This window comes from Chiroxiphia lanceolata, chromosome 3 (assembly GCF_009829145.1).
Source record: "Chiroxiphia lanceolata isolate bChiLan1 chromosome 3, bChiLan1.pri, whole genome shotgun sequence".
Taxonomy (NCBI): Eukaryota; Metazoa; Chordata; class Aves; order Passeriformes; family Pipridae; genus Chiroxiphia; species Chiroxiphia lanceolata.
Window position 1 is genome coordinate 46,450,098 of NC_045639.1, and position 26,364 is coordinate 46,476,461.

A 26,364-nucleotide genomic window follows, 5' to 3' on the forward strand; every position below is an offset into this window, starting at 1 on the left:
GTTTTGATATACCTGAGCTAAGTTTGTTGCTTCAAATTTGTTTCTTTGAGCTCCATGACCTCTACTTTGCAAATACCACAGAAGCATAAGCAATACATTCTCCAGTCATTCACGTACAAAGATCTTACCTAATACACCACTAGGTTCAATAGGATACTCAAGGATTGATGTAGCTGGTGCCAGCGTGTAGGGGTATTCGTATGGTGTGTAAATTAAACCGGCTTCGGGTCCAGGTGGAACTATTGCAGCGGTGGGATGAGGAGTTCCGTTTGGCATGACAGCGGTTTGTATTTGTCTGATCAAAGGCATTATGGTAGGGCCAGCTGGCGTAGGAGTACGCAGGGCAGCTGGTGGGAGAACAGGCGCAGGCCCAGTAATAATCCTTGGAGCCTGGGCTGTTGCTGCAAGAGAAAAGGCAAGGGCTGCTACAGTAAGCAAAGAAATTCAGAGGAAAGTATGGAGATAGCAGTATAAAACGTGGAAAGAATGGGAAAAAGGGGAAAAAGTAGGAAAGAAGAAAAATAAAAGGAAATCATTAGTACATGCGCTGATCACACAGTGCCAAAGCACACCATTCAAATGCAAACAGCTTTCCATTTTCCAGTGTGATTAAGTATGAACATGCAAAATAAAAAAGCCATTGTAAAACAGTGAGGTAGATTTCTCAAACAGGTTACACAGCACGAAAGCTCCATTTAGACCACATTTCTTCATTTATGCTATCAAGACTGCATGAGACTGAGATGCATGCAGGAAATACAAGGGAAATACTGTCACAAATACAAAGAGTACAAAATTTAGTGCATCTACAGAGTCCACAGACACTCAGTTATGCAGAGCTGCTGTATGAGTCTACAGTTTTTATATGACTTAAAATTGTATTTAAACCTATATACAATTCCAATTTCCAGGATCAGTGAAGTTAAAGATGACCCAGAAACATGAATCAATCCTCTCCTACTCTAGCATGAATAAAATAGACTCAAATGTGATTTCCATATCAAATTTCATCAAATAAGATACTTCTTTTGTATTAGAAGTTTACTACAGCCTTGCTTAAAGAAAATAGATGCTTTTTTTGTTTTGGTGGGTTTTGTTTGTTTGTGGTGGTTTTGTTTGTTTTTTTCAGTGGTGTTAGCACATTTCATTAGGTGCTATTTGAAGCCTGTTGGCACACCAGATGAACAACAACTTATACACTAACACATCTGCTGGTAACAGTCAATCTTAAAGGGCTATAATTTATGGATTTCTGTGCACTACTGTTGATCTACATTGGTTTAATTAACTTACAAGTGGCCTGAAAAGAGAAATGTGGCAAAAGTTTTTCAGATTTATTATTATTTTTATTTTTTTAAAAAAAGTGCTTAGATAATTCAAAAAAACCCTCAAACGTTTTCCTTTCTCAAACAGAAACAAACCAGTCTGGCTTCTACACGTTCAACTTTTTAGTAAAATCAAAATACAAAGAGTGAAACTGTCTTACTATGAAAAAATTAGTATTAGTGTGGAAATCTCTAGTCAAAAAATAAATAATAATTCTATCTTCCCACTTACACTGATACAATAGACCAATGGGAACAGATCAGAAAAAGAAGTTGTTCAAATTAATATAGAGGTTTCTATGCAACAGTTTGCTTCAATTTAAGCTATTCTGAAAACTATTTTACTCAAATATTTTCAACAATTTATAGACTAACATATATTTAAAACCGATCTAGCTTTAAATATTATAGTGTTCATTAGGCCTGAAAGATTTACCATTACCATTGTAGTGGTAAAAATGGTAAAAGCCCTTGCTTATGTCTCTTTTCAAATCAGAATAATTACACTGGTGTAAGCACTCTCAAATTGACCTAACTGCATTCCAATCTTTAAACATATTCAACACTGAAATGGTGACTGTGTGGAGAAAACAAACTTGCAAATATCAGTAGGCCCTTAGTGAAAAGACTGGTTTAACTGTGCTTACATTTGACATCTGTAGCACAGCTACAGCAAAAATTTAATTTGGAAAAGGAGCTACATTTTCAGAAGGAGAAATCAGATTTTCAACTAGAGAAAATACTTTATATCACACATAATAGGTATGCTTTCATTAGTAGGTGCGTGTAATTAATTTTCAAGTGTAAACTTGTGCATACATGCGTTTGCAAAAGCATTTTCACACAAATGTAATGGAAGTAATCATAAAAATGGCTTGTTACATCACTGATCCCTGTGAACTCAGCTGTGAAATCAGTTGATGAATTGTTGGTAAAACATAACATTGGGGGTACGCATGCAAGCAAGATGAAAGGAAGGAATATAATACAGAAAAACGTATTCACAGTATCCTCAACATCTGTAACATTTCAAAATTAAATCTCTAAAAATAAAATTGAAAAGGAGTCTATTGCCCTTAAGGATGCACTAAGGAAAAAATTATTGTACGATAGGAAAATCTGGCTTAAGGGTTGAGGTTTTTTATACTATATATTTGTAAATGTTTCAACCCAGACATATTGCCTAAAAAAAGGGGGAGGAGGGTGACAAACAAAAAAACCTCCCAACTGACATAACTTATCACCAAAAGATCTTTTCCAACAGCTACCTACTGCTTTGTTGGGTCTTTACTGCCTTCCATTCTCCAACATAGTTGCCACTGCACATTTTCCAAAAAGTAGCTTTAAGAATCAAAACCTGCAAATAGTACTATAGCGTTGACCCTTGAGCTTATGACATGCTTACGTGATTTGATGTTGGCATCTCTGTAGGTGCCATTCAGAATTGCAAGCTCCATCAGCTGCATCTTTTTAAGGCTGTCTTCTCCTTCTGCCTGCATATGAAAAGATAGGAAGAAAGTCAGGATTATAAATTCACTAGTGCACAAGATCTAAGGGACCTAGAATAAAATGTCTTCAAGCAAAATACCTGCTTACCATTAGTCACAAAAACAGCAAGCTTTGCTAACTTTTCCTTAAAATTAAGGGCAAGTTGTCTGTTGTCAACAATAAGTCACGTTGACAAACATCTTTAAAAGAGTTTTGGAAAAGAAAGCTTCATAACATAAATTATAAAAATAGGGTTAAACATAAGCTGTGTTTGATAGAAATTGTTTAAGGAAATTTCTCCTCAAATATGTGTTCATGTACTCCTAAAGGTATCTTTTTACAAATTGTATTATTGGGTCAGAGGAAGAATAGGCATCACAGATTTTATGCACTGCAATTTATTGTAACTTGCTCCACTATAGTTGACTACAAGGGAGGTGGGGCAAACAAAAATAAACAACAAACTTTGAGTAGCTTTCCAGACAGGATATTGACAAATGTCAATAATTCCTAATTCTGGCACATGTAGATGTATTCCGATGAGGATACGACCACTATTTACAAAGCATACATTATTCGCGGTTTTGCTTCAAAATAAATTACTGAAGTTATCCACTCCACTGGTATCATGCAGGTTGCATAAATATTAAGTAGTGTTCAGTAAAATGGGCTCACTTTTTCAGTTAATAACAAAACATTTCTAATAGTATAATTTCAGGTTTAAGACCAGGTATTTTTTGACTTTTCTCTCCAGAAATACTACCATTTGTTTAGTCTACACTCTAACATGCAGAAAACACAGTTATGATATAGGAAACCCAAGAGAGATGGTCAGTGTCTAATGTTAGGTTACCCCTTGCTTCTTGTATAGAATGTCACTGCTGAAATTCTCAGATGCAAAAAAGGGCAGCTTCACTGTCAGTTGCATTGCATTCTTCCTTTGCTAAACTGGATTTCTTATATTTTTACTTATCTATTCACACAATATTTTGCAGGTATTTGGAACAGTATTTTCCAAGTTAATGGGAACCTGTATAATAACACACTGAGCCACCTGCTCTGAAAATCTGAAGTCTAGTTCCAGAGAGAGTTGTTCACCTCTCTTAAACTACAGCTCTTACAGAGGTTTGAACTCATATTTCCAAGGGCATAACAAAAGAACAGAATTAAAAGCCACAAAGAATAGCAATCACCACCAATAACTGTCTACTAAAGCACTGCACCAGTGAAACGTCATCTCAAAGTAGTTATGAGTTAGCATAACTAACTCATAGCACTGTTCCAAATGTATAGAGAAATATATTTTCACGTTAGTTTGCAGCAACGTACTGTCATGCATACCAAGGATAAGGAATTTACTAAATTACAAGACAAAAATAGTTTTAAAATTTTATCTAAGCAAATACAGTACTTATTGTGAGGTGTGTTCAAGGGCCACCACACCTTGCAATGGAAATTTTAACAGCTGATTTTTATCAACAACATAAAATCAACATGGTAAGACGGGTCAACACTAAATTTCTTTCAGATGTCAGAAACTGAAAGTCGTAACTGTAATACTGAGGACTTGCATAAACACCTAGATTATCAAACAGTAATAATTTATGTCGTTGTTAAACATTCAGAATGTACTGAAAATTAGACATTTTCTTTATATATTAAATGCTGTATGACAGACCAAGCTGACACTAGTACTGAAAAAGCAAATGCACATCCAAGTACCATTTTAGCTACAAGTTAATTGTACAGTTAAGTACTGTAGTATCCAGAAACCTCAAGACTCCATAGCCATTAAAATGAGACCCTTTGCAATACAAAATATACCAATTCTAGCAAGCTTAACATGAGATACTCAGAACAGAATTACATTTTAAATGCAAAATTGTATCTCCTATTTTTAAAAGAAACCATTATTTCATTGCATCTTTGCTGATAAATAACCTAGGCAATCATGACACAATAAAAACAATTCCAAATCTATCTCCCTATCCAGAGGTCACAAATTCTTGTCATTCTGGATATACCTTATCTAATTATTTTAGCAATAAAGATTTTTTTTTTACAATTGATTCATCTTTTCCTCTCCCCCCATAACAGTTACACTGTTTGTGTTCATGTATTTATTTATTTGAAAGTGTGCAACAAGAAAACTTCCTCACAATGTCAGCTGCATCTCCCATACAGTTCCATTAACGTTACTAAAATTGCTCACTTCCTCCAAATAAGACTTCAGGTGATTGATCTACACCATTAATAAGTCTCAGTAAATGCTGAATCTTACATTCCACTTGCTAGGATAATTTTAGCAACTCTAATCCCAGATTTTGCACCACAGTGAATATTTCCCTATATAACTATTTATAGGATAATAATTTTGTGAGACAGAAAACATTTTTACCCAAAAGAAGGAGCTATAAGTCCAAGTAATTATTCTTACTTTGGATCTTTAACGTTTTTCTGTAGGTCACTATTGCTTTCTATAAAAAAAGATTACCCAGGTATATTTATGAAAACAATAATGGACTTCATCAAACAAAGCAAACAAAGTCCTTGATTTTTATTTTTGAGATTTACTTCTCTGGACTACTGCTCAGCTGTTGATAAACTTCTCTTCTTTTAAACTGACCCCAAAACATTGCTTAAAACTTTTCCTTAAAGACTGCATCAGTAACAAATCAGAGATGTAAGATGTGGACTTGCATTACCAGACATTAACACTAACTTTTGACTTTTGGTACTTTGATTTTTAAAGCACTTATTAGGAAGAAAAAATCCAACCCAAACAAAAACCCAACCAAACCACTTTAACACCTTTAACGCTGACCACAAGGTCATCGTTCCGACTCCTCCCAGAAGATGGCACTGTTTATTATACAATACTATCTCCGTAAGACCTGGATGCTTAGCACTATTTGCACCACTCTACTGGTATTGCTTAAAATCCTGCCACCCCCTCGCATCCTAAACTTGCAACAGTCACTTGCCACATCTTCTCAAGGTGAAGTCACAGAAGTGGTCGGGACCCTTTCAGACACTCTGTCCTGTCCTACATTCTCTGGCATCAAGATCTCCACTTGAACATCATTCACCAATAGCCAAGACCTCAAATTTCCAAGAGCTGGGACAGAGCAAGGGGCACATGTTTTTGCCTGCCCTATCCTCTCGCTTCTTTGCTGACAAATGATCGAGTAAGGCACACGACTCGATCTGTCTTAGCTCCAGGCATTTCTGCAGGCACTCTCTGTTAAAGGAAAGAGAGGTTGCATCAGGGATACAAAGGCAATCTCTAAAGGGACAGTACATTACCTGTACAATAGCTGCAACAAAGCTCAGTCATTTGTACCGAAAGGAAGCTACTTTGAGCAAACATCAATAAGGTCACTTAAAGCCAGATTTGCATTACTAAGTTGAAGCTCAAGTGATTGCCTCGAACTTCTCATCCTCTTAAATCTCCAGTGCTTTCCTTCTGTTTATCATGTACAATATAACATGCAGATTAAGAAAAAACCTCCTTAAATGGTATCTTGAAACATAATTCTTTAAATGTAAGTACTTGAAACTACTCACTGAATACAAACACGAAGTAGTAAATCCTAACAAAGCCAACCACGCACAGACACCAGGGGTTACTGATTTTTGAACACATGGCCCCATACTCTTCTGAGTAGCTCAACTCTACTTGGGCTAGCAATAAATAGACCTAAAGGAGACCAAATGCCAGTGAGAACTATCATTTTAAGTAACTTGCTTAACAGATAATCCTTTATCAGAGTAGGATTAATAGTCTCAAGACTCAAAACACTAGTAACAAGTGCCACCACTGGGGAAACACTTCCTAAATTTCAAACTAAATACACAGCACGAACCCTACAAACGCCCAGTTAAAACCTCCTACCTGTCTCCCCTACATTGGACAAAACTGACAGTTTCACAAAAAATAAAATAAAAAAATTAAAAAGAAAAAGGAAGAATACAATAAACTGCTATTAGTAAGAGCTTGTTTCACGTCATGAAATGGGGGGGCTGAGAAAAAACACTAAGGAATTCTTTTCATTATCAATGTCCAAGCTATACTTCAACCTCAGATATTCCAAGATCTCCAGAGAATCCTTTTGTTTAACTTACGCTTCTGAAATTATTTTTAGGCACTGAAATGTCTCAGATTCTCATACACACAGTACACCCTGAATAGTATCATACAGTTTAACTTCTTATTTATATACAAAACATACACACAACTAGATGCACATGTTTTCAAAGTGGAAGACAGACATCCATGCAGACTCCAAATGTAAATGCCTTCACTGTGCTATGCTGATGAAGGACTTCAGAAGAGACATCAGTTTTCAAAGGTGACAGATAGACTGTTAGATTCTGTGTACAGTCAACTCTGAGAAGCCTGTAACAAATTACAGTAGAGAAGAAAGGTACTATCTTAAAATAAAAGAAGGATCAAGCAGCAACGTTTATGACAGAGCAGAGATCCACAAACTAGCATCCAGGAGAGACAGTCAGTGCCCACACTGCCCTGCCATACTGCTGCTGGATCCAAAAGGAACACGACTGCAGTTCACTTAATTCAGAAACCAAACACTCCACTTATTTGTGTGATAGTAGGGATGCTTTATCCTGACAGAGCTTCTTGAGGTTCACAGTCTCACTCAGCTAAGTCTCAGAATGTACTTCAATTCTCATTAGTACTAATGCTGAAAGGGAAGGCTTTCAACGTATCTGTACGAACGTAGACACTTTCCCCATATAATGCTCAATTTCCTTTCAAAGTAACCGCTTTGGAAAACATAACCGATACATTTTTTTCTAAATGCATAACAAATAGATAGATACACTTATTTAGGTGACATTAGTGACTTTTACTGACAGTCTAGCTTCCAAATGTCATGCATTTTGGATGACATTTTTTCAAGCCTGTCACATCCCTGCACTTCAGTTGAATTCTCATGAACTGAAGTGAGCCCAGCCCTAGGAAAGGCAGCAGACAGTTTTACTATCTGGCACCACATGCAGCCAAGTCTGGCTTAGGTTAAGAGATCAGTCCTTTATAAGCTTTTCCAGGGCTGTCCTTTAAGGCTCAGAGCAGGAGCACTAAGTGGGAAGAGGAAATTGTGGCAAAGTAAAACGATAGTTACATCAACTGCAAACACAAAGGCCAAAAAACAATCTACCTTCCCCTGCCAACTGCAGTAGGCCTGTCCCAACAGGTTCATGGGAATAATGATCAGGCGGCCTCGGCAACCCAAGAGCGCCAAAGAGCACTTACCTTCCAAGCACCTCAGCAACCTCTCATGCAGACCTGCCTTCCTGCCTGCCCCACACTACTGTTGGTTAAACAGCAACACTCAACAACAGCTTTGCACCTTTCCTGCCACCCTCGGAGAGAACTCTTCCAGCTACCACATTTTGTCCAAGTCCATACGCTTTTCTACACATTTACTTCAAGTAGAGAATTCTTCCAGTCACACATTATACTTTCCAGTATGCAGGTAAGGCATTAAATAATTTTACACACACTCCAAACAGAAGGGTAGAGAACTTGGCAGTTATGGAAAAACACTATACTAATGAACAAGATCAGATACTTAAAACTCTTCCTCAAACGGAAAAGTAATTTATAATTGCCACAAAAAAGAAACAACTTCTCCACCACCTGGAAATATACACATTAAATACGAAGACTTGAATTATTCTTTAGACTGCCCATCTGTATCATATAAGCCACCTGTAATTTATTAATTTAATACGAATTTTGGTAAAACATAATAGCACCACTGAAATATTTTACTGTCATTGATCTTAACCTACTTATCCAGGTGGCAGGGCTGCTCCTCAGGGGTCTGTCACCCTGCCTTCCATCAGTCCCCAGCTGCTACACAGCCGGAACAGCTGCAGCTTGGATGTTTGCACTGTGACACTAGTTGGATTCTCCGGGCTCTAGAATGCTTTTATCTCCCTGACAAAGAAAAATGTTCCACTGCAATTCACTTGTAGATCAGTAAGTATTCCTAACATACCACGCTCAGGTCAAACAGTCTTTACATGTGAATGTCTCTATCCAGGGACAAAACCCTTCCATTCACAATTTATCAACAAAAAACCTTAGAAACAATATACTACAAATTCCTGGATATACACATATTGAACAAAAAAACAATCTCAGGCATCAATATATTGTAAAATATACTATAAAGGTTAACACATGTCAGAATTTTTGAAGCTAAAGGATATACACTTACAATCTATATTTGGAAGGTCTTTTTTAATTCCTAATGTATCTATAGCAACAAAATCCCAGGCAAGATGACAGGTAACCAGATGTAAAATACAAAAAAGAGCTTTTTAAAAGACTCTGAATGGGACTACCTCAACTATTAATCAATTATTTACTGCAAGAGACTAGATTTCACTTTTGTAAATGCTTGTAGTTCTGCTAAACTATTCTCTTACTCAGTATTAAAACATCATTACTTTCCCTCAAAAAATCTGGCAAAGACCTTCAAGATTCCCATGCCTAGAATGTAAATATTGATAGTTAGAAGCTGTTGGTAAACATACGTAACTTAGACTTTCTCATCCTTGATTATACACTTCTGAGAGTGATGGAGCAGAAAGCATTCACCATAGCTTTGTTTGAGCTGAGGAGTATTTGCCAAGGAGGTCTCTTCTGGCAGTTTGGCAGCTATTCTTACATTGTAGGCAAGTTTCCCAAATACTTTTGAGACAGACTTCCAGACCAGCCATACTTCTCAGAGTTCTCTATGTCATCAACAATACTATGGCACTGAGTAGGTGGTAAACTATAGCTCAGTTATTTCCCTATTTCCTTTTCAACATTGCTGCATACTGCTATGTCTATGAGGACAGGCAAAGATAAATTAGCATCATTATTTCTTCTGGGCAACACAGTCTGCTTATCTTTTTCAAAGCAAGCTCTCAGTTCAAATGATATGCAAAGAAGACTGTGGAGTTTCACTTGAAAAATTCATTGGTCATAATGTTAAAGATACACTTGGGGGAAAAGGCAGCGTATCTTTTTACACTTCACATCACCTTATCTGACATATCCCTGTTTAATCATGATCCTTGGCTCACCAGTAATATTTTTTAGAGTCCTTATGCCCTCTCTCCCCCACTTTCCATTTCTGCAAGAAGAAAATACAGATAAGGTACAGAAAATCAGCATGAAGTGCATTTTATAAGCCAGGATGAAATACAGCATCCGTGGGACTTGCTTGTTTGCTTCATCATATACCTTATATACTAGCTGTTAACACACTAGGGCAGGGGGGATCACCAGCAGCATTCTGCTTGATCTTAACAGATTTTTATGTCTGTCCTAACATTTCTTCAGGACAGACGTGATGGGTTCATATTTAAATCACAGGGGTTTGGGCTTTCAAGGAAAAAAGGTCCCTTGGGCAAGTTAAGCTAGACCCTCAACAATACTCAATTTCAGAACTTGCTTTTTGCTAAGTCCTTTCTTTTTTTTTTTTTTTTTTAATTATCATTTCTCTTTTCCTTGCAACTGTTTTAATGCTGTTAATAAAATCAGTGACAAGAATCTCTATACGTCACACACAACAGCTTTAGCAATTCATAAGGCTTCAGAAGAGGAATGTATCTTTCATTACACATATATTCACACTAAACCCCAAAATACCCTAAAGGAAAAAACCCACATTTGTACAGTACCATCCAAAATGTTTTAAAAAAGACAGAATTATAATATTACAGAATATTCTGAGTTCGAAGGGACCCACAAGGATCATGAAGTCCAGCTCTTTGTGAATGGCCCACATGGGGATTGAATCCACAACCTTGTCATTATTAGCATCCATGCTCTAACCAACTGAGCTAATACATTCAGATTTGTTAACAAAGACATCTGCTGATATTTGGATTCAAATGAAATATCTATCAATAATGCCATCTAAAGCATTAGACCTATTTTTAGCAATGTGCATGCCCAGTTAAAAAAACTGTCAGAGCTGAACACTTTATTTTTGGTAATTTTGGAATGCTAGACATTCAACATTCCTCTTCACTGGTTAATTCTATTCTGAAAATGGGAGTTAAACTACAAGCACACTGAATTAGATAGTACAAGGCAAGCCTGTGGTACAAATTTCCAACATATAGCTCTATCAGCAATATCCTGGGTACCACGAACATTGAAATCTGAACAGAGAACGCAAACATGACCTACATTATGCAAGTCTTTATTCTAGCTGTAGCCTTTGGAATTGACTAAACAGTGCCAAAACACTGTGAGACAGTATTGACACAGTCCACTGATATCGGGACAAATTCTTTAACCCATCACGAGTTTTACATAAATTATAAAAATAATTTAACCAACATATGCTCCAAAACTACCTACAACCTGTTGTTCTAACAGGTACAAATTAGAGGTAGTTGTTAGAAATATAACAATGGAATGATTAATTAAAATACTTGCAGGTAAGTCTGACCTTTAACATTTATTTTCCCTCTGTCATCCCAGGAGGTTTCTATTCAAAGTTAGGATTTATACACTTCAAATGGCTGTAAATGCCGCTGAAGTGCAGACACCAAACTCAGATATTAGAGCACGTGGGAACACGGAGGGGGGGAGGGCAAGATGGGACCAGGCGCATGGACAAACCCCATTAAAGGGTTTCAAAGCTAGTAGTTTGCTGCAAACTCTAGAGCTCCCCATGCCTGCCTCTTTTCTTTCCAGCTACACTAACGGTTTAGTACATAAACAAAGCCTTCCATTTTCAAAATGGTACCAAAATGGTACCCCATGTTTTCAAATGGAAGACATGTCCATTATGCTTTTAATCTGTTCCCACCCAGAAATAATAAAAGAAAAATGACGTTTCTTATCAAATTTAGTAACAAAGAAAGAATGTGAGAAGTCTCTCTTTTTAGACCCACAGAAGAAAACTAACTGCTGGTGGCAAGGAGCACAAAGACTGTTGCTGTGAATTAGTACACATCTTTCAAGTGTACCTTCTCTTATGTGTTTCATTAAACACAGGATTCAGGGGCTGCAGACTACCACATGGGAATTCAAGCTGCAGTGGTAATTTTTAAGACATTTTTATCTTCAGCTTGATATATCCTGAAAATGTTAATACTAATTAAAACAAATTAATGCATTACAATAAAGGGTAAACCCATGAATGTTTAAGTTTCTCCAATTATTAAATGTTAGTATTCAGGGAGCAGTGGTCTTCCAATAGCTTATTCGACTGTCACACTTATTACTCCAGTCACATTTTCAACAGAAATCATAACAGCTAAATATGATTAAAAGAACTGTTTCTGCATTTCACCTACATTCCCTTTTGTAAAATGTTTGCGTGAATTGTTTTATTGTCAAAATAACTGTCTTCTGCACACATGCAACCTTTAAAGTGGAGTCATCTAACGACTGTTTCACTCTGCATAAAGCTACCATCTAGAGAAATAATATGTTTTTTAAATACAAGATGCCCCAAAATTCAATTAATTTTTTTTTTTTTTAATTTCTAGTCCAGTTAAGGAAACAGAACACTGGAAGTTTAAAAGGAGTTACACACTCAGTATATACCTGCAGTAACTCTCAACAGCCGCTAAAAAGTGAACGAGTCCCAAAAGCTCACAATTACTTCCAGCTGCTTTGAAGTATATGATAAGCCCATAGTTCTGCTGAATCTGACATCACATATGTGTCTTATGTGCACTTTACTGGTACTCTAAGACCAATGGTTAATTACTGTTTAAAAATCGAAGTTAGCTCTTCCAGAAACACCACAGATGCCTTTTCTGTTCTTGAACTCCTAGAGCTGATGAAGTCCAGAAGGAAGGGGTGGTAATATTCTGACTGGCCAGTCTTCTCCCTTATACGGCTGCTAAAACCCACTTTCACACCGCTTAAAAATACAGAGAAGTGAAAAAACTAATTGTGTGCATTTTCTTTAGAGGACAAATATGTCAATCATATGACCTTCCGTTTGAAGGCTCAGGCTGCTCAAGGCAGCATGTTGCTAGGGAGAAGGCTTTCTTTGCTATTTACTGAGCTTTCTTTTCAGCTTTTAGAGACCGGCCAACCCTTATTTTCCACAGACAGGAGCAAGAACCCAGTGCTGCTTAGGAGAGGCCAGCACAAAGGGCCTTTGAGGAGTGCCTCTTCCCCACGGAGCCAAACCATGGCCGGGCACACCTGACCAACTCACCACGTTACCTCAATCACAGACACAGCCCTAACCTGTGGCTACTGCAATGGGAAGTGACCTTTCCTGCCCCAAGAAGGAAAGGCAAAGGCAAGCCATTCTTACTGTTGAAGGCTGCCATTAGGAGGGTGAGCTGCATGGAGCAGCCACAGGTGTGTGCTGGGAGTTGTCCATCAGTTAAGAGTATCAGTTAATGAAGCACACCTTTGATGATAAACTGACTCCAGCTAGCCCTGCTGTCACACAGAAGCTGAGAGAAGGCATGGAAGTTTCTCCTATCAGTTTATATAATTATTTTATTTCTACATAACAAATTTAGCATTAAAAATATTTTTAAAAGCCTTATAAAGTCTCAATTAGCCAAAATACTTTTGACATCTCCAAGTATTACATAAAAATATACATGCAACAGATTTTAATTTTGTAATCAATTCCATTAATCTTAGCAATTTTAGTTACAAAAGATTAGTGGATTCTTAGTAAATCATTAAAAATCATGCAACAGACTTCAGTTTCTTGTAACTACTCCAGAATAACAGAAGTGATGATAATTTGACTTTTTTTTTAATGCAGTCACATAATTTTCTAGTGTAATCATCCAAAATAATTCAAACATATGCAAGTTTGATTTTAATTATTCATCACAGTTCTCAGAAAAAAAAAAAAAAGAACTCAAAGCTGGAGTAAGACCCATTGGTTGCATCAAAGAAAATTAAACCAGCTTCAAAACGTTTCAAGATATTCACCTCTTGGGCTTTGGGAATTTATCATATACCTAAAGGTCAGTTTTTGACATCCAGATTTTGACAACCACCTATTTTTCATAGCATAGTAATACAAAAGCAGTTTCTTATATTCTTATATATTCCACTTTGTACATGAAATTTCATTCTGCTACATATTGTAAGATCAGATTATAAATACTTTTTATTGAAAGTAGAGGACATCAACAGCAAAAATAATTTAGTTGTGGAAGTATTACTAGTGCTTTAAAAAAACCCCTTACATTCTGGAAAAAAAAAAAAAAGAATCCATAAAAAGTGTTTTCTGGAGTCTGCAGTAAAACCTTCTTCCTGTGCAAGATTATTCAGATGCCTTGCATAAATAATAGTCTACCAGTTTTGTAAGTCGCCCATGTTTCAGAACTCTATCTATCACAAGCAAGTACAGGTAATGACAGTTTGCATAAAGAAATGAGACTGTAGTATAACAAACATGATGTAGTCTTCTATCCAGAAGGTACTGGCATCATGAGATCAGACTAGAGACTTGCCAAAATAAAGGACTGGTTAACCTGAGCAGAATTTTTTCATTTCTTTTTTCCTAAAATGCTACATTACCAGAATCTACTAATTAGAATTTGTTTTCTATACATGATAAGACAATTAAGTTCTTTAAGTGTAATTTTCTGTCCTAGAATGAGAGAAGCATATAATCGGGCCTATCTTAAATAATTAATTTCACCATTCTTCCCTACTGTTCTACACACTAATTTAAAAATCTGCCTCCTCAGCAGACACAGACACTAAAGTAACCGTTTAGCAGGACTCACAGTATAAATTTGATCAAATTTCACTACAAGTTAAAGGCAATACTGGGAAAAAAAATCAAGACTTCTGTGCTTCTATTTGTTGCTGATCTTTGCATGTTTTATACTGTTGTATCTGAACAGCTTGCTACAGACTCTGGGTCAGATATTATACCAAAACTTTATTTAATAGTTTTCCTTTTGCTTTTTCTAAGCAGCTGAATACCTGAACTCTGGCTAAAACAAACCACAGTCACTGACCCATCCTAGACCTATGCTGTCATGTCATGCTCAGGAAACCACTCTTGACAGGATACTCCTGCAATATTTCTATGTAGCATCTCCCTTGTAGCCTTCTAACTAACCTTAAATGCCAGATACATACTGTATGAACTTTGCAGAGAACAAACAATGTTGATATTGAAAAATATTAATCCACCCTAGTAACACCACACCACTCCAGTGGTAACAATTTCTTTCTACACATTCACTACTGGTGCCTTGCCTATCACTCTCCCTCCATATCCTACTATCAACTGCATATTGATATGTGATTTCCACCTGCTTTCAGAATGATCCTTGAGTCCTTGTTATACAAGTAAAACTGTCCCATTTCTAGATTTCCTCCTCAATTCTTCACATCTATCTAAATCTGCTCAAATAGTGTTCAGACACTCTGGTTCTCTAAACTTTTATTGTTCTAATCCAATCATTAAGAGAAACAAACTCTTTAGAGTTAGATGTTAGAAATATGTACAATTAAATAGTCTTTCAGAGAATTATAGAGCAGAATTATACTTTCGTATTTCAGTAGATAAGGTGCACACTCATAAGCAAAAGCAGCTTAAAATACATTTTCTACAACAAGATAAATCACCTTAGTCCCTCTTAATCTTCTGAGTTTCAGAATCTCATGAATATTTCAAAATAATACCTAAATTTGCATAGTCTCTAATTTTATGGACTATATTTTTATACATAGCACTTTGCGGTAAAAACTTCCATTAATGTGTGTAAAAATTATACATTGGAAAGAAAAATTCAAAGCCAAAACCAGAATAAATATATTTTAAGCTTTCAGTAACAAGACATGGCTGAAGCAAACCCTAAAAACTGATGCAAATTTTTGGATATAATGAGAGTAACTGAAGAATATTCATTTACTCGTTATCAATGGGTAGAGACAAATGAAGTACTTTTCCTTAAGTCAAGGGAACTATGGACAACAAAGGTACAAAAAGTGTGAAAAGCAAGGCATATAATTCTGAAGTGATTCAAATAAACAGATAAATTAATGGAATTTTGTTTCCAGAATGTGTAAAAATAAGCTGCTGTGCATCAGTGCATGACTGAGTTCAGAAAGCTTTGAAAAACTTTTTCAGACTTTGAAAAACTGAGAATGGAATGGGAATTGATCAGATGGAAAACTTAGGGAGGATAATTCCAGAGGAAAGAAGTTTAGATAAGTTTATCTAGAAAATACAACAGTCAATTCTAGAACACGAAAAATTAAAATGCTATTCTTAAGACTTTTCCCCAGACTACTAATTAGTTCTGGATAATTAGGCTGAGGTTTTACATTGCTGTCAAAGGAGTCAAAAATTCTTTTTCAAGGTGTAAAAAGCCTCTCAACCAGCACTCCGGTGGTACTTTAAGCCAATTTAACCAGTGGTGGTCAGAGTCCTACTTTTCCTCACTTTTGCTCTCCTGTATCTATCACTATATCCATGACTGAACTATGTCAACCTGATAATCTGGCAACACTTTTTTTTTTTTAAAACCTGAATAGTTTTCTGCCAGATTACAAAACTGAAAGAGCTCAATGCAGGCTCACCAGCATAAGGGAAGAGACCGAGGGGAGCTGAGACATTGCCTGTGCAGTGTGTCAATTGTCTCACCTCCACGTGGAGCTCAGTCTTGCTAATTCCGATGCCTGACGGTCTGATTTTCTAACTGGAAACCACCACCTGACACCTAAATGACTTTTTTTCATATCAAAACATATAATTTCATTTTTCTTATTCCTCATTATCCTATAGTATTGCTTTTTATAGCTGTTGCCCATTTCTTTTCACTTACAATCGTTCTCCTTTCTGACTTTCTTTTCTCTTGATGCCGACCTTCAGTGGAGAAATACTATTATAGGTTCTCTTGAGCAATTGTACTAATAAAGCTCCTCTAGTAGTTACCTTAAACTATGTGAAGTACGCTTTCTCCACTGAAGATTTGCTCATCAGATGCAAAAGCTCCAACCTCAACCATTCACTTAATACTGTAAATATCTACACACATTCATATTTGCAGAGACCTTTGAACTTTGGTATTTGCACTGTATGTCCTAAAAAACCACTAAAACCCCCCTAATTTTAAACCTCTTCTAAAACATGATCATCCTAAACTGGCAATTTTTACACCTTATAGAACCACCTTTAAATCCATACCAGTTAAATAGTATATCCAATACTTGCAAAGCTCCATGTTAAGAAACTGAAAATAATGTGTAGTTTGGTAGTGTGAGGACCCTACAAAAATCAATTTCCTTATTAATATTTTTCCTTTTTCTGTATTATATTCTTCTATACATCTATCCTAAGTGAGAACTCTTGATATTCTTTAGCCAAGAACTGTATGACTTAGATGATGCACTTTATTTTCCCATCTCTTCATACAATGATAATTTTAGCGTAATGATATATAAACACTACTCTGATCTGGAGTACAGATACCAAAAATACACATGCATAGAACCTATTCCCAGCCTATTCACTTACAAGCTAGTAAGTGAAAAAATTGCAGAAAGAAACAAACTGCTGGAATCTAAAGATCAAAGGCAAAAGCAACGATACCCCTGCAAAAGTAAAATTTTAGTATTTTTATCCTTTCTCCCTTTAAGAGGTTATTAGAAAAGAGGGAGTGCCTGTAAAAGAAACAGCTGCTACCTCTACTGCTCTAGCAGAATGCACATTTCTTTGATTCTCTGGATTCCTAGACCAGCAGGAGCCAAGAACCCTCAAAATATAAGAAATTAAACACAGAGAACAAGTACTTTCCATAGCTTCCCACTTCTTTCCCATTATGATATTCCCACCTTGTCTGTGTGCATATCCCTGAAGCTTCCTCTGTGTTCTCCGGCACTTGGTGAGACACTCAGCAAGTTTATTTACCTCTCAAAAAACCCTAGCAAATTGCTGGGTTACTTTTCTAGCATTTAGCAAACAGCTCAAGGAAAGGTCTGAAAAGTGCTCTTTTATGATATCCATCCACAAATCAAGTTGCCTGCAGCTGGATTCAGCAGTGAAGCAGAAAGTGGACTTTTGTTCAAACTGTTAAACAGGCTCATCACAACTCATGAAAACATATTGTATCTAGAATCGGATTCAGACCTAAGCAGGTCCACCTCAATTTTATCTAAGACAAGATTTTTTTCCTGTATGCCATGCTTTTAGATGATAAAACCATAAGGTTTCTCTCTGCACTGCTCATGACGTAAAGGACACAGTATCCTTCAAAGGAAATATCCATCTTCTTTCAGGTAACTTGTCCAATGCATGTCTTCAGTCATGCTGGAGAAGGATGAAGTGACTGATCAATAATTTTTCTGATGCGACTGATCAATAATTTTTAGGTTATGAAAACCCTTCATTAAAAAAAATTAGGTGCCATAATAGGTAGCAATTCCCACCTCCCCTTTCACAGGTATTGCAAAAGTATAAATCATATTATGTAGCCCAGATTCAGTTATCAGTAATTATCAAATATCCCCATCCCAACATATGACCTGGCAGAAAAAACCCAGTTTAAGCTGTCCCGTGCTCCCATTGCCGCTTGTTTCCACCTCAGCTGTGCAATTAAGCAGAAAGGAGAGGAAGAGGGCACAAGATGTGAAATAAGATAGGTCCCAATAAAGTCCCACAAACTATGAAACCAAAATTCTAAAAGAGAAAAAAAATCCCAGGGTATGAAATTTGAAAACTGTAATACAAATATGCTTTTTTTTTTTTTTACTACCTGGTTTCTATAAACAGCATCAATTTGCAGAGCTGCTGTGAGCTATTGGAACAAAGGACCTAAGTGATGCACTCACTTCAATCCAGTATCCCAAACAGTTTTCTGCAGCATTGCCTTTTCTATTTGTTTTTTTTTTAATGTCAGTAATGTCCTCTAATCATTTAGCATCCCTCTTATAATACACAGTGTAAAGTACTCAAACTTTCCGTTTGTCAAGCCACTTCACACTTAGATAAATTTTGCCTTCCAGTAACTCCTCTAAGAAATAAGAAAGTAGGGGGTAGGAATCAAGTCTGATGAAATCAATTTCCTGACAACCTTAAGTGTGCACACTCCGGAGAAAATATAATTATTATGACGAACCAATACTTCTCAAAGTAACTTCAAATGAACAGTTAAAATTCTGAGTATTAGTAAATATGCTGCTCTTGTCTTCATCTAATTTCTTTGGACATATTTCTAAAGTTTCACAGAAACAGTACCCTGAGGCCACCAAACAGCTTCAGCTGCATCATTAGTAACAGTTCAGGAATTTGTTAGAATTAGCAGCTGTTCAACCACTGAATCACCAGCACAAATATACTATTTTCCTTTGCTAATTTACAGGATTCCTGCTAGTGATGTAAGACTGTATCAAGGAGTTCTAACCGTATATTTTTACGGCTTTAAACTAAAGTTAAAATTACTGCCATTATGGCACTACTGCTCTCTTTTTAATTAGTTCCACCACCATATCCTAATAGTTATGATGAGTAAAGATTTGAGATATGTACTAAAAAGGATCACAAGGAAGCATTTAAGCCTTAAGCTATATAATAGAAATTATTTTGGGGAATATACTGCATGCTCTTATCAAGTATGACATTTCCTCGAATATACATTTTTAAAGCTAGTATCAAAGTATCCAAACATGTACAATTTCTCCTCTTTCTTTATGTTATCAAATCTAAGTGGCTAGGAGAACATCAATACATGATTCCAAACAAGCAGTACAAAACACTGGTCATCAGTTCTTACTACTAACAGCTGACTTCTTGAGCACAACTGAAGGTTAAACAAGCATAAGTGATGTTCATCACTTGAGGCACTTGTGAAAGCACCAAGTCCATCTTCTCACATTTCAATAGCTTCGGTGCTGACAAAGAAGTCAGCAGGTCAAAGCCCAACTCCCTTCAGAGAGAAGGCAGGCCTGAGCTGGGAAAACATTTACATGTGACCCGAAGAAAAACCAGTTTGCACCTAATTTGTTTTCTAAAGAAACCTTCAATGCCCTCCCTCTCCTTTCAGAAGCAGATTTGACAAGTGTTGTAATAAATATTATATGCACAGAGGAAAGTTGAAATCAATAGCAGGTTAATGTTTATCGAAACAATACAGAGAACCATTTTTAATAGCATTACTTGAAAATAGATCAAATCTAGCAAAGGAAATTCAATTTATGTTTGGAGCAATCAGATTTTGTTTTTTACTCCAGGGATTTGTTGCAAACTCTGCCTCTCAAAATGTGCTTACTGTACTGTATTTAGCAGAAGCAGTTTAGCCTTAATAAGCTGATAGTCTGCAAGGGAGCATGGATCAACTTATTCTCATTAAGAATGTAAGCAGCTTTCTAACAGCCTTCTTTGCTGTTCAGACCATGCCAGAGAAAGCAGGGATCTCTCCTCTAAACCCCGTAATTTATGAGTTTATTCAAACTCGCCAAATTGCTTTAAGTAAACGCCTCTTATATTTGAAAATTCCCATGGCAACTCATTTAGTTTGGCAGGAAGGCAGACCCAAATTCAATCCTTTTATCCTCCTGCTAAACCATTACAATGGTAATTCTGCTCTGACACTCTGAAGAGACTGCTAATTACTGTACTCGGGTCCCCAGACAGATTCCCCATTCAGATTAAAATGGCTGTGCACGGCAGAGAACAGCAGTAACACCTTTGTGTACAGGAAGGGATGTACTCTCACATTACCGCTTTTCACAAGAGAGACTCCAAGACTGCAAAGACAAAGCACCTCCTATCCGCTAAGTTGTGCAGAACAAAAACTAAGGAAGGCAAAAAGCCAGGTGCATGACAGCGAAGGAGACAACCGAACCACTAACTTCAGTGTTCTGACTACCGAAGGTAGTCACCTCTCATACGAAATTAATTAATTTTGTTATTACATGTACTGTATAATAGCAATAGTCTGTAATACAGATCAAGGAACTACATACTGTGCTACTGAATATTGTGTCATTATACGGAATGTGTAAGCGTCCACTGTCTCTCCGTCATCAGCATGTCTCCATTTTTAAAAAGCCACCTAGTTCCTTTTATACCATTATTTATTTTGCCAAGGGAGTGTGGGGGGTTTGGTGAGAAAGTTTTTGTCCCCTGTCATTTTTAATCGAGAAAATGTGAAGAAAACTAATGACTGCTCCCTAGCTCTTTTGCCCTAGCTGTTCCCTCTTCCATTGAAATGTAAACAGCAGCTCCACGTTGAACAGAATAAACATTTGCTGTCTCTGGACCAACACTTATTGTATTGGAAAAGCCTAAATCCTGGCTTAACTCATTCTTCTACAGTGAATGAAGCCGATGGTCTCTCTGTCCTCCTATAGAATTTATTTTCCTAGTACTCTGAAGCAGCAGAAGGTAACTTTTATTTTTGAAAAAGCGGAAAACAGGAAGGCATGGGTATTATAAATGTGTAACACAGCTGGAAAATCAGACAAGAGAACATCCGCCCTGAGATGAATTAAACAAGACCAACATCCTATCCTCCCCAGACTAGCAACTTCTAACTCATTTAAGAAATGCTGTCAGAAAAATCCTAAAAGACATTAGCATCTTTTACAAGTGATCATAAACACAAGCACTAAATCTTCAGATAAAATTTAAGTATGCTCTCCTATACATAGCACCTTCTTCCCTCCTAAGAGCAGCAGATCTAACTACCCTATCCCTTCCAGTGGTTCCATATAGACACCAAAACCACGAGTAACTTGAAAAAAAAAATAATTAGGAGAACAAATGCATTAGATCATAATGATTACGAACTTCTGAACCCTGAAAAATTTCTTCGAGTGGAGGCAATTACCTCTTTACTAAGAGTTCTGGGCACAGGAAGATACGCTTCTAAGTTTTTATTTATTTTTAAATCCTCCATAGTTCCTTTATAAGTAACCAACAATGCCTCACTGTTATGGCATTATCTCTTGAAGATCTGTTTTAACAATCTACCCTAGTTAGCTACTGATGGATTGTATTAATGAATCTGGAATAGCTTTGATCAGCCTGCATTTCAGGTACCACTAAATACTATAGATTCTTTCCCTGAAAGTCAGTCAGTGTAAGGAATGATACTTGTCCAAGTACTGCTAGACCATTTTGGCACAGAATTTGAGGACTTTTATGGCATTTAACTTGAAGAACATCCACGTCAGTGACCAGCACTTCAGAATGCATTTGGCTAGTTTGCACAAGGCTGTAAAAAGTCACAAATGTGTGGTTAACAAAATGCGCATTTTAAAGAATTGTAAACTAAGTGGTATGGCCTGTGGTTGTAAAATTACCCCACAACCCTTTTCGGGAAGGTAAATATCACACTCAAAATAGGTTTTCTCTGAACAACTCATTCATTTTTTTCAGGAAAGCCTCTCTCCTTTTGCATAAGAATTAGGCTGAGACATTACAAGCTAAAGGTACTGCATGTTGACAGCGGCCAGCTTCAATAGGTCCTTACTTTCAAGTAGTTCCTAAAGGCTGGGAATGTTTTGGATACAAACCTGACCTTACTCCTTCTCAATTCTAGATTTAATAACTGACCTATCTTGAATTACCCTTCTTCATTTCCTTTCACCTGTATAACCTTAAGATTAGATAAATTCTACTATCCCTATAACAAGGGACAAAGTAAAATCTTTGTATACCACAGAAGGCGCCTATTTATTGATATGCCTCAGTTAAACATTTGTAAACCCACATATGAAACTGACTTCTTCAACAAAAAAGGTTGGGGCTATTGCCATAAATGCACTGAAAAAACTTCTCTACAAGGTTCAGAGATAAATGAATACCAATGCCCCCTCCACATTATCCCCAATACTCATGTCTACAGATTACGTATTTTTGTTTGTTTTTATTTTAAACTCCATCTCTTTATCAGCTTGGAGAAACAAAACAAGGATGCCACGTATCAAGGATGCTTACTAATCACTCCATCACTTTACTTAAAACTTTTATGAAGGAATATTCATAATGAGGCATACTACAGTGTCTTCTATATGACATAGTATTATGCCCAGAACAATCTGTTATCAGGATATTACACCTACTGGCCAACTGAGAAACCAAATTGGTGCAGTTAGATGACATCTCAGTTCGAGCTTTTTTATCCCTTTTCCTGAATGCTAAAAGATCAACTAGATACAAATAATTTATTTCAATGCTGTGTATTCCTGCCATTTTTTCCCTATTTACCACTTGACTCTCTCATTTGTTTCACTTACATATTTATTAAAGCTAAGCATTTAACTGACATTTCTAACAAGCAAGTCAGTCAGAGAGGAAGAAGAACAAACTGTTTTTCACTGCTGACCATGACCTGAATAGCCTTGTTTCTAGTAATAGTTAACACTTAAATAATTGTAAATTTATCTGTTTACATGAATATTTTAAATGGTCGCAATTTAAATACTGTTTTAACTTTGTACAGCTGCCACTCTCTTCTCACTGGCCAATCTGCCACACAACCTACCAGCATTTGCTCTGAAGCTTGATCATCTCTTGCAACACTCTTCATTAGAAATCGTGTTTCAGAATTATAAGATAGAGATATAAACCCCTAGTTAAGCTTTGTGTACACAATATTGGCTATTCTTGTATTTATCATTACATTTCATTCAGACATTTCGCCTAAAAAATTGTGTTGTGAGCTTTCACTCAGAGGCCTCCTTTTACTGACATAAGCAAAGAATACACATTCACAATTCAAAGTATTTTAACATTTTCACATCAGAAAACATTCTTGCAGTGAAATGAAATATTTTCATACTAGTTACTGAATCAGCTTTTATATGCTCTGAATGCATGTGTACAGTAATTGTGTTTTTTAAAAAAAGTACTGCAATTTTGGAACAATGAGCTGAAGAGTCATAGAAGAAATATTCAATTTAGCTGTAAATGTTTAAGTTCTTTAGGTATTCATTGGAACAAGGAAGATAACTAGGGCTGTGTAGCAATTGAGATAAAGAACAGGAAAAGCTAAAGAAAACATGGAAGCACCATAATCAAAGCTGTGTGAAAAGAATGGTGTGGCATTATTACATATTTCACTAATGAGATGAAATCAATTAGACTCAATACCTTGAGTAATTTCAAGGAACACAGAACACAAGTCTAAGAGCTGTGTCAGATACCTGCACAGGACAAGATGACAGCACAGAAGGACGCAAAATGTGCGAGTGTAACACAGTTACACTTACAAAATAAGTTGTAGGAAAAATGCAATGAACTGTTGCATAAAAAGTTATGATGATTGGTGAAGATAGTGTTTTGAAAGGGAAAAATCTGAAATGTAGCTGGAAGAAGATGGACTTCTTATGTAAAATATAGGACTAAGAACAACTATCCTTTACTCATAAAACTCAAGTAACAAGGATGAACTTTTCTTAGCTTTGGTCCCCATCACCATTTCTTTTAGATCAAGAAAACCCATAGTAAACATTACTACAACTTTTCTTCCTTTCTCCAAATGAAAACTTACCAGAACTACTAAAGAACTCGATGTGCAAAAATAAGACACATTCTTATAAAGTTACTCAAAATGGAAGGAAACCAACTTTTAAAATGTTAGCGAGAGATCAAGCCATGCGTTTAATTTCAAAACATATTGTCTAATTTCCCTTTTAATCTAAAGTGAATAGTTAACATCCCATATTTGTTTCTCAAAGTATGACTTTGAATTCTGTATTAGCTTGATTCATAACATTTGAGAAAGTTAAACTTTCAGTAAAAAAAATTATGGAGATATTCTAAATCTACTGCCTTTTTTTTTTGAAGAACAGATTTAGTTCTAAAATCCTATATGCAATGACAAACAAGAAACCCAAAGACAATTTTATCATGAAACATTTCTAATCAAATGCAGCCGTACTGTTAAAAACATCTTTTAAGTGTAGGCTGACTCATCTAAGAAAGCAGCCAGATCCATCTGGCCCAATTAGTGAAGCAGTCTACAACTTCTATCAACAGAAAAGTAAAAAAACCCCTAAACCCCCAAAAAACAACTAACAAAACACCCTCATATATTGCTCCATTTGACCTCTATATGCAATTCTTTCAGTGGTTATAAGGATGCTAGTGAAGTCAGGACTAGTACCAAAGAACAAGTACAAACACCCTAATGTACTTTAATCTGAGATGTAAGGATCGTTTGAGATAAAACCATACCGATGCATTAATTATGCTTGCCCATACATTATGCTTGCCAACTACGCTAATTTTTTAATTTAGTGCCTGTTGGTGTTCTATATACGCTGTGTATCTTCAGATGCCTGTAAAACATTCAATGCATACCTCTACTGCAGCATCTCACGCTGCACGTATTCCTCTACGTACCGTGCAAGTGCTACAACCACAATAGAAGATCAGCTCCTCTGGAGTAATAGTGCAGAAGCCCATACAGGAAAGCAGCTCTGTTTTATCATTAGACAGTTATTGAAGCTTGCAAGTATACTACATATGAGACACCACCTATGTGTATTAAATGCAGTATGGTCCCAAATATTGTATACAAATTCTTCTAAAAATGAACGAGTGCCACTCCCATCTTCCCACAAAGAAAAGTTCAATATCAAATTTCAAGTACAGAAATATTGTTTATTTTCATTTAAACAAATAAGAATTAGTGCCTGAGGTTATTACTTAACACTTTATAAGGACACAATATCATTGTCATTTTGGGATTTCCGATTTTCTTTTAAGCCAAAGATTATGCTATATACTTGTATTTGGCAGTTTACAAATAGAAAGCTCCATTTGCTTTACTGCGATGTTAAAAACCCAGACTACCACCTGCACTTCCTCATGTGGCTTTGCCATTTGTAAAGAGTTAATCTGAACATCATCTGAAATCACTATATGGCTTCGTATTTTGTATTTGGCTATCTCATGAGCCACCAAAGCACAACAAAAAATTTGGTTTGGCTTTGGTTTTCATTACGAAAGTAGATAATCCATTCAGTTAAAGGTTCAAGTCACCCTTATTATAATCTGTTCCCCCAGTTTTAACCCTTCTGAAAGCTCTTCAACAGTTTAAGACACTGTCAGTCTTACTAGGGAGAGTAAAGGACACCTCAAGAGTCACAAAACCCAAATGGTTTACCTAAAGATAACCAGCAAATAACATAGCAAAGGCTTTTGCTCAAGTCAGTGCACAAAACTATCGAGCGTGCATAGTTAAATGTGTGCAACGTCTGGATGTTAACTACAGCGGCCTAAGTCACAGACTGGTTCATATACCATTTTATGAATTCTTTTCCCAAAACATCTTTGCGAGGAGGCTGCAAGACTCAGCAAGGATTCAGAAATATCGGTTGCTACACTTTTCTGGAAGCAACATATTTTAGACAAGGCAACAGAAGACAATGCATAACAAATATTCTGGAAGGTGGTGGAGAGTTTATAGTAGAGCTAGGATACTTCAAAAGCAAGTGTGGATAGATTAATGTACCAAAGCATTGTTCTTGAGTAAGGTCCTCACTACTGAGATGAGAACTAATTTCACTTGCATCAGATCTGTCAGGGTTATGGTGCTCTCTCCA

At 36.4% G+C, this 26,364-nt stretch overlaps 1 protein-coding gene across 12 annotated transcripts in view; it reads right to left on the reverse strand.

Annotated features, from left to right (window-relative positions):
* The window catches only part of QKI (QKI, KH domain containing RNA binding), a 157,320-nt gene that overhangs the window by 13,690 nt on the left and 117,266 nt on the right, over window positions 1-26,364 (reverse strand). For 8 of the 12 annotated variants that reach the window (XR_004356371.1, XR_004356372.1, XM_032684283.1 and 5 more), the window contains 2 exons: window positions 2,731-2,818; window positions 129-425 (listed from right to left, as the gene is read on the reverse strand). Coding sequence is in view for 9 of the 12 variants with exons in the window: in XM_032684283.1 (XP_032540174.1) it covers window positions 129-425; window positions 2,731-2,818 (385 nt within the window). In the remaining 3 variants the exon portion in view is untranslated. The remainder of the gene's footprint in view (window positions 1-128; window positions 426-2,730; window positions 2,819-26,364) is intronic. The other 4 variants (XR_004356373.1, XM_032684284.1, XM_032684285.1 and 1 more) reach the window with 2 other exon arrangements.